We start from the raw sequence: 19,701 nt of genomic DNA on the forward strand, positions 1-19,701 counted from the left end.
GTGTCCCCTACATACAGCTTTGAATGATTTAATATGTTATTATCAAGCTTGTCATAGATCTAGTTCCAAAAATGCACACCAATAAATTTTACGTGTTAGACGTTTGGTATGTTTTTTAGGGGGGCAGGATTGAGTCTAGAGTATAAAAAGTAATAAAATGTTTTTAGAGTACAACTTGCAATTACCCAATTTAAGCTTCTGTCTTAGAGCCACCAATCAATTTTAAGAATTGAAATTCAGTAGAAATTATTTTTGTGAGAACAAACATGTACAAGGATATTCATAGCATCTATTTTGACAATTTTAAGGAAATAAATAATCTTGTGATTGTTACAAAAACTTACTCTTGCATCTTGCATTCACACCTTTGGATAGTGCTCCTGCACAGTAACTGTGACCAGTGTGTCCAATGGGACAATAGCAAGCTTGACACCGAGGACAGAAATAAACTTGCCCACTGAGGCATGTTCTATTTGTCTCTTGGAGCTCTTCTGACACATTGTAATAGAGCCCAGGTTAGCCTTGGGATGAGAGACTATGTGAAAAGTGGCCTCAACCATTCCAGGGGAGGCTCAGATACATCAGAAAAGCCACCTAGATCGTGTAGCCCCCCGTCAGGACGGCGCACACCAGACAGTCCAACCGTCAACCCACATAACAGAATTAATATTTATTATAATTAATGTTTGTTGTCTTTAGACATTAAGTTTTAGAGAGGTAGGTTTGTAATGCAGTCAAAGGTAACTAATACCAATATGAATGTACATTAGTAGGTGATGGGTTAAATAAATCATGAGATGTCTCTTCATGAACACTATGCAGACATAAAAAGAATGAAGAAGGTTGTTATTGGTACAGCTACTATGAAAAACAGTATACAGGTTCCTCAAAAAATTAAAAATAGAAGTACCATATGATTCAGCAAGTCCACTGCTGGGTATATATATCCAGAAAAAAATGAAAACTCTAATTTGAAAAGATACGTGCATCCCCCAATGTTCACAGCAGCACTATTTACAAGAGCCATGACATGGAAACAGCCTAAATGTCTATTGACAGATGAATGGATAGAGAAAACGTGGTATTTATGCAATGGAATATTATCCAACCATGAAAAGAAGGAAATCTTGCCATTTGCGACATTGAGGGCGTTTTGCTAAGTGAAATACGTCAGGCCAAGAAAGACGAATATTGTATGATCTCTCTTATTTGTAGAATCCAAAACCCACCAAACTTGTAGATAATAAAGAACAGATTGTGGTTGCCAGAGGCTGGAAGGGGGTGGGAGGGTGGAAATGGTGAAGGTGGTCAAAAGGTACAAATTTCCAGTTATAAGTAAGTCCAAAAATGATGATGATAATGATAATAACAACAGCAATAGCAGGGTTGTTAGCCATGAGGGAAATGCAGGTTAAGCTCAAGATCAGATATGACCACAAACCTAATAGAATGAGTAATGTAAGATAGGACAATACCAAGTGCTGGTGAGGATGAAGAGCAATTGAATCTCTCATCTATTGCTAGTAAAGTGGCTAAAATAAAATATACTGAAAATACCAAATGCTGGAGAGGATGTGGAACAAGTGGATTTCATACACTGCTGTTGAGAATGTCGAATGGTATAGCCACTCTGGAAGGAGTTTGGTAGTTTCTTTTAAAGCTAAACACAATTTACCATATGTCCTAATAAGCACACACCTGAATATTTATTATAGAGGAATGAAAATTTATGTTCACACAAAACCCTGGATGCCGATTTACAGCATCTTTCCCTATAACAGTTGAAACCAGGAAACAATACAAACTTCTTTGAAGAGTGAATGGATAAATAAACTAATACATCCAGTATGTATACTACTCACTAATAAAAATAAAACAATACAACTCAAATAAATCTTAAGAGCAATTTGCTGAGGGACAAAAAAAACCAAAAAGCTTACATGTCCCTCATTAATAAGAAATTGTAAATTTGTATAAATAAATACAACTTATTTATATAAAATCCAGTTATAAAAATTATTTTGATAACATTCGTAAATGACAAAATTATATTGATGGAAAACAGACAAGTGGTTGCCAGAGGTAGGTTTGGATAGAGGATGTGAGCATAAAAAGGTAGCATGAGGGTGTCTGTGTTGATTAAACAGTTGTACGTCCTGGGGATGACGGTTACAATGAAATCTATATATGTAATAAAACACCTTAGAATTACCAAAAAAATGATTAAAAAATTCATGTAAAATCTAGTGAAATCTAAACTCCAAAGGTTAGGAGTTAACAGTATACTACCAATGTCATTTTCCTGGGTTCGATAATAAAATATGGTTACATAAAATGTTTTTACTGGAAGAAGGTGCAGAAAAGATACTAGGGAATTCTCTGGACTACTTTTGCATTTTCTTATAAGTTAAAATGATTTCAAATTATAAATTTTATAAAAATAACTTTGAAGGTGGTTTTGTAAAATATTTGGTCATATTTATAAACTTAGTTAAGCAAGTGCAAGTACGTGTTCATATTCAGTTTCCTTTTAAAGTTCAGTATGCTAAATTTACAATTATGTTTATAGCCGAAGAAAAGTAAGAGCTAATCACATATGAGGGTAAGCATAGAACACTCTTGCATCGTATATAACAATAAAAATTAGTGATGAGAAAAGCAGACTTCTTTTTAAAACTATGGAATTACTGACAAGGCAACCAGAAAGGAGATTCAGGTGCATTATCTGATATATGATGAGGTTAGAGTTGTAACAAAAAGCACTCAAACATTTATCATTTTCACAGGACTTCATTCCTTTTTAAGTCCTCTGATATTTAACTAAAGATGCTCTACCTTTAGCATGTTCATAAAGGTTTTAATTTCTATATGATTTCCTGACAAATGATGAGGCAGAATGTATCACTGAAATCCTGCCATATACACTATCCTCTTAAAAGTTTTTCTCCAGTGTGAACTCTGACACTCACTGAGGTCTTCTTTCTGGGGGAAAGACATTCCCGTGGTCATCACATTTCCTTTTTTAAAAAAAAATCATATTTCTATGAACAATGAGCTCACTGATGATCAATGAAGATCCCTGATAATAAAGTCTATCTTCCCACTGAAGACTTTCCTAGTCTCTGCATTCACAGAATTTGTCGGAGAATATAGAGTATATACTTTTCAGACATATAATGAAGTCAGAAAGTTTTGCCCAAGGCATCTCCACAATGAATGTATCAGAGTTTTTCCAACATGTTTTCATTGACAGAAAATGTGAGGTAAGGATCACCAAAGGCACTACCACATTCAATATATTCACCAGGTTTATCTCCTGCGCAAATCCTTTCATCTCCTCAGGGCACACATCTGATAACAGGCAGTACCATGATTACGTTCTGCTCTGCTAGAAACACTGGTGTTTAAACAAAGTCTTAGCTGCCACAGAAGGCATTTCCCCAGTCACTGCATTAACGGGGCTCTTGTTCAATCGTAAGTGATGAGCTGTGCCTCTCTGTTAAAGGAATTTCCAACTTGACCGAATCTACTCATTTCTCTTATGTGCATTTTCTTATGTTTAACGAGGTTTGACAAGTGGGAGAAGGCTTTCTCACAATCACTGCATCCATATGGTCTTTCTCCTGTGTGAGTTCTTTGATGTACATTGAGTACTGACTTCGTGGTGAAGGCTTTTCCACATTCATTGCACTCATAGGGTTTCTCTCCTGTGTGAATTCTCTGATGGGTAATGAGACCATACTTGTGGGAATAGGATTTTCCACACTCAGTACATACAAAGGGCGTCTTGCCTGTATGACACCTCTCATGTTGTATGAGGCATATCTTCTGGCTGAAGGCTTTTCCACACTCATTGCATTCATAGGGTTTCTCTCCCGTGTGAGTTCGCTGATGTATAACAAGAGTGCGCTTTGTGGTGAAGCCTTTTCCGCATTCGTTACATAGGTAAGATTTCTCTCCCGTGTGAGTTCGCTGATGTATGATGAGAGTGCGTTTCACAGTGAAGCCTTTCCCACATTCACTGCATATGTAAGATTTCTCCCCTGTATGAGATCGCTGATGTACGATGAGATTACTCTTCACGGTGAAGCCTTTCCCACATTCACTGCACAAATATGGTTTCTCTCCAGTATGAGTTCGCTGGTGTACAACAAGATAGCGCTTCATAGTGAAGCCTTTCGCACACTCGCTGCATACATAGGGTTTCTCCCCTGTGTGAGTGCGCTGATGCACAATGAGATTGCTCTTCACAGTGAAGCCTTTCCCACATTCACTGCACACATAAGGTTTCTCTCCACTGTGAGTTCGCTGATGTGCAATCAGATAGCGCCTCACTGTGAAGCCTTTTCCACACTCACTGCATATATAGGATTTCTCTCCTGTTTGGGTTTGCTGATGTACAGTGGGACTGCTCTTCACAGTAGAGACTTTTCTGCATTCACTGGTTAAATGGGGTTTGTCTTGTGTTTGAGTTTTCTGATGTTTAGTGAACGTGACATTTCTGGAGAAGGATTTCTCACACAGATCACACCGATGGAGTTTGTCTCCTATATGAATGCTCTCATGAGAAATAAGCTGAGATTTCCTGATGCATGTTTTCTCACTTTCAATGCAGGCCTGGGATTTCTCTATTTTGTGAGTTCTCTGATGCTTAAGGACTTGGAACTTAGCAATGATGTGTTTTATACTTTCAGGAAATTCAATTCCAGAATACAACTGTTCACGATCACCATGTAGAAAGAATTTCTTATCTCCATTAAACTCCACAGGGTTCTTTATTTCATATCTTCTCTTCTGGTTAACTAAACTTAAGCTTGATTTCCAAGCTTTTCTACATAAGTCAAACGTATGATTTTGTATTAGGGCTAAACGTGTTTTGCTCAGATGAATACTCTTTCTAAATGCATTCTGTTCACTGCATTGTTGCAGGCTCTTTGGAAATCTTTGGTCTTGAGAGTGCTCTGGCAGATGACTGTCAACTTTCCCAATTCCTAGGAAAAAAAGGAAATGATAAATTATTTCACAAGAGTGGTATGGAATGAAAGTGCTTAAAAGATGATATAGTGGGGGGACTGGATCTTTATTGTCTACCATATGATCCCAGTACAAAATTATAAAGATGTAAGAGGAAATAAATATCAGATCCAAGAAGAGACAAGGAATATATTTAAAGCTAAATACCCACAAAGAAAGAGTGCTCATCTGGGGAGATGACTATGTGGAGCAGCTGTTGTGGGGGCCTCAGTCACCCTCACAGCTGGGACTCCTTCTCTGAACAACTAGAATATGACCTCCCTGACCACTCCCCTTGCTGGTTCTCCCTCACTCACCTGGACGGGTTCTATTCTGGATTTCGTTTTCTGTTACGCATGGTTCTTTTCCATGTTCCAACTTGGAGAGTGTATCTGATTTGGTAGCTTGATACCCTGTTCGTGAGAAATGATAGAAGATTTAGATACAGGGACTGGGGTACAGTATGTCAAGATGGGAAAATACTGCATTTTAGAGACAAAATTTCTTGTATGCAAAAAGTAAAAGTTCTCCTTCAGCATACAGGAGATTATACCCTTTTGTTTGGGGCCAGAGAGGGGACTGAAAATCTAACTCTTTGGAAGACCAAAGTAACTGCAAAGCTTTCATCAGGTGATGGAGAAAAGGCCAGCGACTGGGCACCTCTAAGTGACACAGGGAGCTGTCCTTACCCAGTGACACCAAATTGTTAAAGTTCTCCAACATCACATCCCGGTATAGGTCTTTCTGAGCAGGATCCAGGAGCTGCCACTCCTCCCAGTTGAACTCCACAGCCACATCCTCCAGTGTCAGCAATTCCTGAAATAACAGAGTCCAGTTTAATATGATGAGAATTCTTTTTATCAATATGGAAGAAGCATGAGAGAAGTTGTTCTAATTTTCACTGTATAGCCTGCATCTATATACTTTTCTCAAATACATTTCAGTAGAAGCAAAATCCTATCTTTCTATCTATATATTTTAGCACCTATTTCCATTTGCATACTAAAAATATGCAAATGACATCAGGACAAATAAAGTATTCCTACATTACCATGAAACTTCACAGCCAATATGAGAATCAACCATGAACAGCCTCTACATCCAGAATTTACAACAGTGTTTTTAATAAATGTAAAAAACCCCAGAAACTATACAAGATACGTCCACAGCAACAAAAAAAAAAGACAATTAAAGTTGATTAGGAAGATTTGAAAACAAAAACAAAGAGAAAATGTAGTAATGGAGAAGCAGTATCCAAAGATCTAAAGGTGAAAATTTCAAGACTGATTAAACACTCTGAACTTCAGACTCAGTAATCCCAACAAATTCCAAGCATGAAGTCTATATATAGGCACATCAGACTAAAACTATAATACACAAAATATGAAGAGAAACTATAAAAGCATCCAGAGACAAAAGACAGATTACCTACAACAGAAACAATAGAATTCAGAAAAAAATGGAATATTATCTTCAAAGTTCTGATTTTTGTGCCAGAAAGGTCACACATGAAGGCCACTTGGTATTGAAACACATGACTCTCATCATGGAGTCCTGGACAGCATTATCTTCTCCCAGCCACATTGTGTGACAGTCCTCAGGAGTACTGCCAACCAAGGAAGCTCACCTGAACTTCAGTGTCCAGAGTTTTTATTGAAGCTTCATTATATATGCATGATTTATTGAATCATTGACCACATGGCTGAACACAGGTCCTTCCCCCTTCCTGGAGGCTAGACTGGTTACATATGGCTGAAAGCCACAAGCCTCTAATCACATGGTTGGTCTTTTTGGCATGGACACCCCTCATCTTGAGTTATCTCATGAGCACAAATCATCTAGGGCCCACATGAGTCACCTCATAGCATAAACTATAAAGTGTGGTCCCAGTGGTCCAAGATGAAAAACAAAGACACTCTTATCACATGGGTAATTCCAAGGGTTTAGAGGTTGCCTCCCAGGAATCAGAGACAAAAGTCAGTCAAATTCCTTATTACATACTAGGTATTTATGCCCCTGTGAGGTACCCTTCCCTTGAGCATGGGCTGAATTGTTTCTAAAAAAAAAAAAGAATAGAGCAAAGGTGATGAGATACCCCTTTTAAATTAGGCTATATATGATTTCCAGCTTGCTAACAGAATCTATCCTTTGATGACTTTGATGAAACAAGATGGCATGTTAGGGGGGCCCACGTGACAAGGAAATCAGTGGTCTTACATGAGCAGACAGGTAGAAATTGAGGATCTCATTTGAGTTCTGGAAATGAATTCTGCCAACAACCATGTAAGTGAGCTTAGAAGTGCATCCTTCCTCACTTGAGCCTTCAGATCAGACCCCATCCTAGGGCTTACACTTTGATTGCAGCCACACGATAGACGTTGAAACAAAGTAGTCAGCAATTATATGATACAAAAATAAACATTTGGTCTTTGTCCCTGGTTCCTGGTACCCTACCTCCTAAAACACCTAGAATCTCCACACCGATAAGTGTTTTTTGTATGCTAATAACATGACAGGTAGGGGGAGGGCACCCAGACAGCTTCGGCATGGGGGCTGGTTGCTAGAGGAACAAACCATGAGATGAAACCTGCAGAGAGGGGAGAGAGGCTGGAGACTGAGTTCAATCACCAATGGCCAATGATTTAATCAATCATGCCTAAGTAATGAAACCTTCAAAAAAAACCCCAAAACTACAGGTTTGGCAAGTTTCCAAGTTGGTGAACACAGTGAGGTACTGGAAGGGTGACACACCCCCATACCTTGCTCTATGCATCTCTTCCATTTGACTGTTCCTGAGTCGTATCATGTAAATGTAAGTAAATAAATCTGTAAATTAAGAAAAGTGCTTTCCTGAGTTCTGTGAGTTTTTGAGCAAATTATCAAACCTGAGGAAGGGATTGTGGAAACTATAGCCACTCTGAGGCAGTACAGATACAATTTCACAAAAAGCCATTAACAAGAATGTTTAATGTCACATGGTTTGTAATAACAAGAATATCTAAATATTCATCAATACGTGAATTATTGAATTATCACACATATATCATTTGGTGTTCATTGCATCATGTAAAAAAGAAGAAAGCTGGCCCGTAGACACCAAAATGTAAAGAATTCCAGTACACTGAAAACAGGCTGGAGGATGTCATGAAAATGACAATGGCAGCTCACCCTGCAGAGGTGGTTCATATATGAGTGTAATTCATGGTCAAGGAGTATTGATCTGTTATCTGTGAAGCTTGAATTATTTCACACTGAATCTATTTCTTAAACTGAGAGTGAATCTCCACCACTGTTCCCCAAAACATAGGTTTGATTATGTTACTTCATCATTTCAAAGGTCCAATATTTGATTTCTATCAAACTCCAATGGTTTTTTGTTCCAGTTTTATTGAGAAATAATTGACATATATCACTGTATAAGTTTTAGATGTATAGCATGATGGTATGATTTACATATATTGCAAAATGACTACCACAATAGGTTCAACTAACATCCATCTTCTCTCATGTAGATACAACAAAAAGAAAAGAAAAAAAGGAAAAAGATTTTCTCCCTGTGATGAGAACTCTTAGGATTTACTCTTAACAACTTTCCTATATATCATATAGCAGTGTTAGCTATAGTCATATGTTGTACATTACATCCCTAGTACTTATTTACCTTGTACCTGGCTTTTTTGAGTATGACTATAAACTCATGGAATTTTATATAGCTATATAGGTAATGTTCTTCAGTCAGTTGCACTCATCTTTCTTTTAGATGCTCAAGTGGTACCAGGCCAGTGGTACTCTGGCTAGTGGGGAGCCCCTAAGAGTTATCGATGTTGTTAGGAGTATCATTCCATTCACCTAAGTGACATAAACCACTGACTCCCTCAAGGAGCGGTCTGCTTTTTCCTCATAGTCAACACATACCACAGAGCTTTTCGTGTTTCTCTGGTTGTGACGTCTGCCAGAGATAATGCAAAGTGACAGCTGATGTAACCCACAGGGTCCACCACAGTCACACATTATCTTCCAATATTAGTCACTTGATGTGACCCCTATGAACGATATATTCCTGATCCCACTTTGTCCTGATTTTGAATTCAGAGTCTAAGTTAATTTCTCCCCAGAACCCCATTATCCCCAATTTATACTTCTTTTAGTTGAACTGATTTTTTTTCAGGTCACCACAAATCCATTAGACAACAAAAGAAAGATCTAACAAACCAAAAATCACCTGGACCTTGATCATCTTCTTCTACACTCAGGAAATAGTGAGTAACATGGATTCTGTCTTTTGTTTCTTCTGCATCTGCCATGTAATTCTTAGAGACAGAAATCTTGGCGTCCAGTTAAAGATGTCCTCAGAAATGATGATATCCAACTCCAAGAATCTCCTCTTTCTCCCCTCATTCCTTCACTTGATCACTCTTTCTCCTGGGGAGCCAGGACCTGTGGGCTGAAGAGCAAATTGACTTTGAGTGTACATTCCCTCTGGGCCCAGATGCTGTCACTTATCCTTAAATGAGGGACCCCAATATTTCCAACTGTTCCTTTATTTGGTGCCCCAGAGGCTTTCATACTCTGGGGCAATAAAACAAGGTTCTGAATGTGTGAAATGTATGCCATTCTTTTGTGAAGAGGGAATGGCATAACTATTAAAGGGAAGGAGGGAAAGCAGAATCAGCAGAACATGATGCCTCGGGTGAAAGCACAAGCAGATCAAGTTTACAGAAGAGGTCACATGAAAGTTTCCAAGGAGCTGGACATTGTGCCTTTAAAAAGTATGTGTGCCCAGGTACCACTTCAAAAGTATATGCTCAGTAGGTACACACACCGCAGTTTTTTTTTTTTAAGTATTTTTTTATAAAGTTTTTTTTTATGTGGACCATTTTCTTTAAAGTCTTTATTGAATTTTTTACAATATTGTTTCTTCTTTTTTTTCTACATAAATTTATTTACTTATTTATTTATTTATGGCTACGTTGGGTCTTTGTTGCTGTGCACGGGCTTTCTCTAGTTGCTGCGAGCAGGGGCTACTCTTCATTGCAGTGTGTGGTCTTCTCATTGCGGTGGCTTCTCTTCTTGTGGAGCATGGGCTCTGGGCGTGCGGGCTCAGTAGTTGTGGCTCGCGGGCTCTAGAGCACAGGCTCACTGGTTGTGGCACACAAGCTTAGTTGCTCCGCGGCATGTAGGATCTTCCTGGACCAGGGATCGAACCTGTGTCCCCTGCATTGGCAGGCAGATTCTTAACCACTGCACCACCAGGGAAGTCCCTGCTTCTGTTTTTATGTTTTGGTTTTTTGGCCACGAGGCATGTGGGATCCTAGCTCCCCAACCAGGGATCAAACCCGCACCCCCCTCATTGGACGGCAAAGTCCCAACCACTGGGCCACCAGGGAAGTCCCCACACCTCACTTTGAAGACCACCGTACTAAGCAAATCATTAAGATTGTCTTATTTCTCTTTGTATACTAAAGGATTAATCTTACCCAACAGAGGTTTGGCTTTGCCCTCAATTCCTGAGAGGGAACCTATAAGCCCTTGGAATGCCCCACCTGATAAGAATGGCTTTGCTTACCTGGGAGGCTTGGGCCATACAAGATAGTCTACGCTAATGATGTAATTTATGGTGAGGGGCCTTGGACCACATGGTATCAGCTTGACCTCTAGAGGGGCTGGAGACTAAGTTCAGCCAATCATGTCTATGTTCACTGGGCCCCAGTAAAAACGCTGGACACTGGGCTTCCCTGGTGGCGCAGTGGTTGAGAATCCGCTTGCCAATGCAGGGGACAAGGGTTCGAGCCCTGGTCCGGGAGGATCCCACATACCACAGAGCAACTAAGCCCGTGTGCCACAACTACTGAGCCTGCACTCTAGAACCCACGAGCCACAACTACTGAGCCCACGTGCCACAACTACTGAAGCCCGCGTGCCTAGAGCCCGTGCTCCGCAACGGGAGAGGCCACCTCAATGAGAAGCCCGCACACCACCATGAAGAGTGGCCCCTGCTCGCCGCAACTAGAGAAAGCCCGAGCGCAGCAACGAAGACCCAACGTAGCCAAAAATAAATAAAATAAATAAATTTTAAAAAACAAAAACAAAAAACGCTGGACACTAAGAGTTAGGTGAGCTCTCCCTGGTTGGCAATAATGATAAAACAAAAACAAAAACAAAACCAGCAAGGATACAGCAGACTTGAACAATATAATCAATCAACTTAAGTGACATTTATTTAACACTACACTCAACAGCAACAAAATATATATTTTTTCAAAAGTACATGGAACATTCTCCAGGAAAGACCATATACTAGGGTATAAAACTGTCAATAAATTCAAAGCAAAGGTAGGTTACAAGGTATACGACATGGGGAATATAGTCAATATTTTGTAATAAATAACTGTAAATGGAGTGTAACCTTTAAAAATTGTATAAAATGTTATGTGTGTGTATATATATATGGCTTAGATGAAATGGACAAATGCCTAGAAAGAAACAAAACTGCAACAAGATATTTTTAAAAATTTGAATACCTATGTAACAAGTAAAGAAATTGAATTAGTAATTAAAAATCATCACACACAGGGGCTTCCCTGGTGGCGCAGTGGTTGAGAATCTGCCTGCCAATGCAGGGGACACGGGTTCGAGCCCTGGTCTGGGAAAATCCCACATGCCGCGTAGCAACTAGGCCCGTGAGCCACAACTACTGAGCCTGCGCGTCTGGAGCCTGTGCTCCGCAACAAGAAAGGCCACGATAGTGAGAAGCCCGCGCACTGCGATGAAGAGTGGCCCCCACTTGCCGCAACTAGAGAAAGCCCTCGCACAGAAACGAAGACCCAACACAGCCAAAAATAAATAAATAAATAAAGGAGTGCCTTAAAAAAAAAAAAAATCGTCACACACAAAAAAAGCCTACTCTCAACTGGCTTCACTGTATAAAGCCAGGATTACTAAGATACCAAAGCAAGACAAAGACATCACAGAAATAAAAAACTATAGACCAATCTCCTTCATGAATATAGGTGAAAAATTGTTAACAATGTATTAGCAAAACACATGCAGCATAATATAAAAAGGATTATAGACAACAACTAAGGGGGATTTATCCCAGGAATGCCAGGTTGGTTTATCATGGGAAAATAAAGTAATGTACTACTCCAAATGAATACAATAAAGGACAAAACCCACATGTTCTTCTCAAAGGATACAGAAAAGGTATGTGACCACATTTAATACCCACTCATGATTAAAACTTTCAAAAAACTAGAAACAGAAAGGAAGTTATTCAAACTAATAAAGGGCAGCTATGAAAAACCAAAACCAACATCATACTTAATGGTAAAATTCTGAATGTTTTTCTCCTAGAATTGAGAACAATGCAAGGATAGCTGCCTTAACCCGTTTTATCCATTACTATACTAAAGGTTCCAGCCAGTTCAATAGGTAATAAACAAATAAATACATTTTAAAAACGTAAAGGTATCTGTACTGGAAATACAGAGTGCAACTGTTCTTATTCATAGACAATATGATTTTGTATATAGAAAATCCTAAGAAATACATGCAAAAAAATGTATTAGAACTAGTAAATAAGTTTAGCAAGGTTACAGGATACAGTAACAATATATTAAAGTAAATTGCATATCTCTATACTAGCAATGATCCAGCCAATAAGGAAATTAAGGAAGCAATTCCACACACAATAGCATCAAAAAGAAAAAAAATACTTAAGAATAAATTAAAACTAATGTAAGACTTGTATATTGAAAACTGTAAAACACTTCTGAGACAAATTTAAAGAGATATAAATAAATAGAGAGACACTCCAAGCCTGTAGATTGGAAGATTCAGTATGGTGATGGCAATTCTCCCCAGATTCAATGCAATCACTATCAAAGGTACACCAGGAATTTTATAAATATGGAGAAGCTGATACTAAAATTTGCATTAAAAGATAAAGAATCTAGATTAGCTAGACCAATTGTAAAATAGAATTATAAAGTTGGTGAGTGCTTATACTAATCTATTTCAAAATTTATTTTAGGGCTTCCCTGGTGGCGCAGTGGTTGAGAATCTGCCTGCCAATGCAGGGGACACGGGTTCATGCCCTGGTCTGGGAAGATCCCACATGCCACGGAGCAACTGGGCCCATGAGCCGCAATTACTGAGCCTGCGAGTCTGGAGCCTGTGCTCTGCAACAAGAGAGGCCGCGATAGTGAGAGGCCCGCGCACCGCAATGAAGAGTGGCCCCCGCTTGCCGCAACTAGAGAAAGCCCTCTCACAGAAACGAAGACCCAACACAGCCATAAATAAATAAAAATATATTGAAAAAAATTTATTTTAAACCCATAGTAATAAAATAGGTACTGTATTGACATAATGATAGATACATAAGTCAGTGCAACAGAATTGAGAATTGAGAAATAAATGCAAGTATGGTCAGCTGATTTTCAACAAAGGTGCAAGACAAAGCAATGAGGGAAAAGATGGTCTTTCCAACAAATATACTGGAACAACTGAATATCCATTTCCAATTAAATTAAAATGGATAATAAATTTAAATGTAATAACTAAAAATATAAACTACCTCAAGAAATTGAGAAGACAAGCCACAGGCTGGGAGAAAATATTTGCAAAAGACATATCTGATAAAGGACTGTTATCCAAAATATACAAAGAACTCTTAAAAACTCAACAATAAGAAAACACAACCCAGTTGAAAAATGGGCAAAAGACCTGAACTGACACCTTACCAAAGAAGATACACAGATAGCAAATAAGCAAATGAAAACATGTGTAATTAGGAAATTACATCATATGTAATTAGGAAATAACAAATTAAAAAAAAAAGAGATACCATCACCCACTTATTAGAATAACCAAAATTCAAAACAATGACTACACCAAATGCTGAAGAGGATATGAAGCAACAGGAACTCTAATTTATTGCTGATGGTACAGCTACTCTGGAAGACAATTTGGCAGTTTCTTTCTTCTTTTTTTTTTTTTTTTTTTAATGTTTCTGTTGCCTAACTTTTTTTTTTTTTAATTAAACCTTTCTTACAACACTTCTTAATTTTATTTATTTATTTATTTTTGCTGTGTTGGGTCTTCGTTTCTGTGCGAGGGCTTTCTCTAGTTGTGGCAAGCGGGGGCCTCTCTTCATCGCAGTGCGCGGGCCTCTCACTATTGCGGCCTCTCTTGCTGTGGAGCACAGGCTCCAGATGCGCAGGCTCAGTAATTGTGGCTCACGGGCCCAGTTGCTCCGTGGCATGTGGGATCTTCCCAGACCAGGGCTCGAACCCATGTCCCCTGCATTGGCAGGCAGATTCTCAACTGCTGCACCACCAGGGAAACCCAATTTGGCAGTTTCTTACAAAACTATATATACTCTTGGGACTTCCCTGGTGGCGCAGCGGTTAAGAATCCGCCTGCCAATGCAGGGGACATGGGTTCGAGCCCTGGTCCGGGAAGATCCCACATGCCGTGGAGCAACTAAGCCCGTGTGCCACAACTACTGAGCCCGCGTGCCACAACTACTGAAGCCCGCGCGCCTAGAGACTGTGCTCCACAAAAAGAGAAGCCACCACAATGAAAAGCCCGCGCACCGCAGTGAAGAGTGGCCCCCACTCGCCGCAACTATAGAAAGACCACGAGTAACAATGAAGACCCAACACAGCCATAAATAAATAAATTAATTTATTTAAAAAAAAAAAAAGAAAGACAATACAAAATGTGGAGCCACCCAACAGCCATCCATCTGCTTCTCCTAGATATAAATAAAGTACAACCACTTTGGGGAACAGTTTAGCAGTTTCTTTAAAAGTTAAACATACACCTACCACATGATTTAGCCATTCAACTACTGGTGATTTATGCAGGAGAAAGAAGACACATGTAACTATAGACTTGAACATGAGTGTTCACAGAAGCTTTATTCGTAAGCGCTAAAAACTGGAAACACAACTACCCACCAACAGGTGAATTAGAGACTTCCCTGGTGGTCCAGTGGTTGAGATTCTGCACTCCCATTGCAGGGGGCCTGGGTTTGATCCCTGGTTGGGGAACTAGATCCCACATGCCACAACTAAATACCCCGTATGCTGCAATGAAGATCCCACATATGGCAACAAAGATCCCGCGTGCCACAACTAAGACCTGGCGCAGCCAAATAAGTAAATAAATAATTTTTTTAAAAAGGTGAATTAATAAACTCTATAGAATGAACTAATGTTCCTACAATGGAATACAAAGCAATAAAAAGAAACTATGGATACACACAAGGATGAATCTCAGAATATTAATGTTGAGTGAAACAAGTCAGAATAAAAATGAGTGTACACTGTATGATTCCATTCACATAAAACTTTTAAGAACTATAAACTAACCTATAGTAATGAAAAATAGATTTGTGGTTGCTTGGGGAGGTGTGGGGAATGTAAGAGGGATGGATTAAAAAGGGACACAAAGAAACTTCTTAGGTGATGGGTATGTTCACTATCTTCATTGTGGTGATAGTTTCATGAGTATGTATGTCAAACTTACTAATCTGTACGATTTAAATATGCGCAGCTTATTGTCTGTCAATTTTGCCTCAATAAATCACTTGGGGGGAAAAAAGGAAAACTTACTGATACTTATAATATAGATAGACCTCAAATATATTATGTTAAATGAAAAAAAGACAGCCCCAGAAGACTACATATTTTATTATTCTGTTTCTATGAAATGTCCAGAAATTGCAAATCAATAGAGGCAGGAAGATGATCAGTGGTTGTGTGTGGCTCTGGGTAGGGGTGGAAACTGAGTGCACAGAGGATCAAGACAACTTTCTGGGGTGATGGAAATGTTTTAAAGTTGGATTGTGCTGACGGTTGTACAATCCTAGAAACTCAGTTAAAATTACTGAAATGTATGCTTATACTAGGTGAATTTTACAGTAAATAAAACTACAACAAAAAAGACTTCCTTTTCGGGACCTCCCTGGTGGCGCAGTGGTTGAGGGTCCGCCTGCCAATGCAGGGGCACGGGTTCGAGCCCTGGTCTGGGAAGATACCACATGTCGAGGAGCAACTAAGCCCGCGAGCCACAACTACTGAGCCCGTGTGCCACAACTACTGAAGCCCACGCGCCTAGAGCCCGTGCTCTGCAACAGGAGAAGCCACCGCAATGAGAAGCCAGCAGTCGGCAACGAAGAGTGGCCCCCACTCGCCGCAACTAGAGAAAGCCCACGCTCAGCAACGAAGACCCAACACAGACAAAAATAAATAAATAAATAAATAAATAAAAGACTTCCTTTTCTACAGTACAAAAAAACAAAACAAAAAAACCCACCAACTGAAATTGCAAAAAAAGGTCAAGGAAAAGAGTTTACCAAGATAGCCAGAAATCTCTGGGACAAAACAAAAAAGGTGCCATAAATTTTTAAGTGGAGTGGTAGAATCAGAAAGTAATCAGAAAGTCAAAATGGGTTACTGAAATTATAATTAAATACTTTAAAATATTGTATGTCAATACTACTTACATTAATGAATACATTTGATTCCAGACACCATGCCACTGGTTCACCAACCTGCGTTGATACTATTGAAACTATTTTTATTTTTTTAAAATTTATTTATTTATTTATTTTTGGCTGTATTGGGTTTTCGTTGCAGCGCGGACTTTCTAGTTGCAGCGAGAGGGGTGTGGTGCGAGGGCTCCTCATTGCAATGGGTTCTCTTGTTGCGGAGCACAGGCTCTAGGCACCCGGGCTTCAGTAGTTGTGGCACGCGGGCTCAGTAGTTGCAGCTCTCTGGCTCTAGAGCACAGGCTCAGTAGTTGTGGCGCAGGGGGTTAGTTGCTCCGCGGCATGTGGGATCTTCCCGGACCAGGGCTTGAACCCATATTCCCTGCGTTGGCAGGCGGATTCTTAACCACTGCGCCGCCAGGGAAGTCCCTGAAACTATTTTTAAAAAGTATAAATATCTCAAATGCAAATATGTTGAGATCGGAGAAATTAAGTGATACAATCAACTGTCTTTATGTTTATACAGATTATCTCAAATGAAAAAAAAAAACCTAGCATTAAAAAAAAAGTTCTAAAAAAAAAAAAAAAGTTCTCACTGCGGAACAGAATATAGGGTAAAGGAAATGCTTTTACTTGAGTAAGAACGACCCTAAACGGAAATATCCAAAAGAAGTATAGTAAACTTGGAGACAAGAAGAACGAAAACTACATTAAATTTCATTAAAAATAGTAAACTTAGCACTAGATCACTCCGAACTACATTGAATTTTGTGAGGACAGCGAGGAGAGTGGTGATGTGGGGAGACAAAGTTGTTAGTAAGGTCCGTGAGGACAGACTAGAAGGAGTGAACCGTACTTGGATGAACTGGGGAAATGCAGCCTTCAAGTCTGTTTCTGGCGTTCAAGGTTTGACCCTGAACCTCCTCAAATACTGAGAGCCCCCACCAGGCGTCTCTATGACTGAGTCCTATTTTAAATGCCAGTCTGAACTCCAAACATGACCAAGAAACCAACAGGGACATCTCCCTAACCCGGGCCTCTCTAACACTGAGTCCCAGGTTAAATCGCGAACCCGGACGAGACACCGCGTTCACCGATACAAACTTTCCACCACAGCTCTCAAGCCCTGAGTCCCACAGGCAGAGTGATCCAAGTGGACTCCAGACTCTGACAGAGTCGGACTTTCGGTCGATGATTTCTTCAGACTCTTAATCACTGACTGCCAAAGGCCCCATCACTAACGTCCAGACGTCTCTGGGAATGATTCTAAATAAAATCCCAATTAAGGTCCTTCACACGCGCTCACGTTTCACAGACCCAACAGGCCGTGAATCCAAGCCCACAACCCGACTCACCTGATCCCAAACCCCTCCAGACACCACTGGCAGCGACAAAAGGCTGAACCCACCTGCTATTCGGATGCTCTCCTGAACCGGCTGGGACCAGGGCATCTGGCAAGGACCTTGGAGCGCTGCCGGATTTCCGAATTCCGACCGCGCGCTCTGCTCTATGACGTCACATGGCCACGCCCACCTCGGCGTTTCCGACGGGCGGGGGCCGTAACGGCTGTAGGAAGACATCGAAATCATTCCTGGCCCTCTCAATGCTTTTATCAATACCTGCCGGTTGCGAGGGATGGTCAACAATGCTGTGCTAACTGCGCTAGATTTCAGAGACCGATGCCTATCCAAGGCCAACATGGCGCGTTCAGCCGGCTGAGGAACAAAGAAAGATGGCGGCGCCCTTCGTGCACTTTAGAGCTGATTCGTTACTCTGGAGCGCCATGGGCGCGGCCATCTTAGAAGAAGGCAGGTGTCCCTATGGCAGAAAAGGGCTTAGACCCCCGGCTGCTTGGGAAGATTAAAAAAGGTAGAAGCCGGGCTTCCCTGGTGGCGCAGTGGTTGAGAGTCTGCCTGCCAATGCAGGGGACACAGGTTCGAGCCCTGGTCTGGGAAGATCCCACATGCCGCGGAGCAAATGGGCCCGTGAGCCACAACTACTGAGCCTGCGCGTCTGGAGCCTGTGCTCCGCAACAAGAGAGGCCGCGATAGTGAGAGGCCCGCGCACCGCGATGAAGAGTGGCCCCCACTTGCCACAACTAGAGAAAGCCCTCGCACAGAAACGAAGACCCAACACAGCCATAAATAAATAAATAAAACAAACAAACAAACAAAAAAGGTAGAAGCCGAGACATCACTGGAGAGGCGGGGGCCACGGAATTGACATAAAGCAGTGGTCACTTAATATCTTAGGTTTGTGGAGAGAGCGGTTGTGTGTGGAGTGGGTAAGGCCTTTGTAGTTCAGAAGGAATTAAGACAGCCTTTGTACAGGCCTAGCCAATAAGGCAGAGTTCGATAAAAATGCTAATACCTGCGTGGGATCGTTACATAGCAACCTCTAGTGGGTAAGGGGATGAAGTGAAGGTGCAAATGAGTGAACTACATGTTTCCTTCCAAAAATAGATGGTGACAGTGGGACATTTGAGAATATAAAATTATGAGATAATGCAATTATCATACTTGGCATAGTTCACAAATTTAAAAAAGAGCACACTTTAAAATGTTTTTATGCAGCTGTGGGAGGTTTAATTGTAGAGGATTTAAGTTAAAGAGGATTTTTAGAAGGCAACCTGGATCCAGTTTAAATTTTTCATTCTCTTTGACCCAGCAATTATATTCCAACAATTTATTTGGTGAAAGTTTTCTTAATATTAACCACAGAGGCTTTTGTAATAAAAAAGAAAAACCTAAATGTACAATGATAGATGAATACTTTGGTAAATTATGGAACATCCATTCAACATAGCAGTATATAACAATGAAAGACTGTCAGTATAAATAAGGAAAGGTAAATATTCTTCAGAGGATAAAATGCATCTGCAGGATAGTACATATATTATGATCCTTTTATGGGAACAAACCATAAGTGTTTGTCTTTTTGAAAATTGCAATTAGTTAAATAAAATATTTAGCTTGGATTACTTTAGGGTTTTTGCTTATGGGTAGAGCATATCAGAAGTTTTCACATTCCCAATTTTTGCAATTCTCCATTGTTAATATATCTTTGTATAATAATTATGTATTACTTTAGTATTATAAAAATGTCGATTTTAGAAAAGTTTTAGAATACTGAACGATGTAGATGTTCATAATATAGCAAACATAAAGAGACTAGTCCCATTTTTCTTTTGT

General features: G+C 40.0%; 1 protein-coding gene across 6 annotated transcripts; it reads right to left on the reverse strand.

The window, feature by feature from the left end:
* Positions 1 to 1,681: 1,681 nt before the first annotated feature.
* On the reverse strand, positions 1,682 to 18,359 carry ZNF614 (zinc finger protein 614). 6 transcript variants are annotated; one of them, XM_082437281.1, is made up of 5 exons: positions 18,130 to 18,236; positions 9,236 to 9,457; positions 5,703 to 5,829; positions 5,331 to 5,426; positions 1,682 to 4,991 (listed from the first exon to the last, which is right to left on the reverse strand). In XM_082437281.1, the coding sequence occupies exons 2-5, from the start codon at positions 9,248 to 9,250 to the stop codon at positions 3,469 to 3,471; spliced, it is 1,761 nt and encodes a 586-aa protein (XP_082293407.1). In that variant the 5' UTR covers positions 9,251 to 9,457; positions 18,130 to 18,236; the 3' UTR covers positions 1,682 to 3,468. The 6 variants fall into 6 exon arrangements, with proteins under 6 accessions (XP_082293407.1, XP_082293405.1, XP_082293406.1 ...); XM_082437279.1 differs by lacking the exon at positions 18,130 to 18,236 and adding an exon at positions 17,866 to 18,014; XM_082437280.1 differs by lacking the exon at positions 18,130 to 18,236 and adding an exon at positions 17,919 to 18,002.
* Positions 18,360 to 19,701: the final 1,342 nt, after the last annotated feature.

Source organism: Balaenoptera physalus (genome assembly GCF_965194825.1).
Source record: "Balaenoptera physalus genome assembly, chromosome: 19".
Taxonomy (NCBI): Eukaryota; Metazoa; Chordata; class Mammalia; order Artiodactyla; family Balaenopteridae; genus Balaenoptera; species Balaenoptera physalus.

What these genes read in the sequence shown, in the direction of transcription:
- ZNF614 (XM_082437277.1), bottom strand. Translation starts at nt 18,210, where the DNA reads ATGTTGGCCTTGGATAGGCATCGGTCTCTGAAATCTAGCGCAGTTAGC. An exon ending in CTGGAGGGGTTTGGGATCAG is followed by an intron (nt 5,830 to 17,865) that starts GTGAGTCGGGTT and finishes CTGTTATTTCAG; the next exon opens with GAATTGCTGACACTGGAGGA. An exon ending in CCAGAATAGAACCCGTCCAG is followed by an intron (nt 4,992 to 5,330) that starts GTGAGTGAGGGA and finishes TTTTTTTCCTAG; the next exon opens with GAATTGGGAAAGTTGACAGT.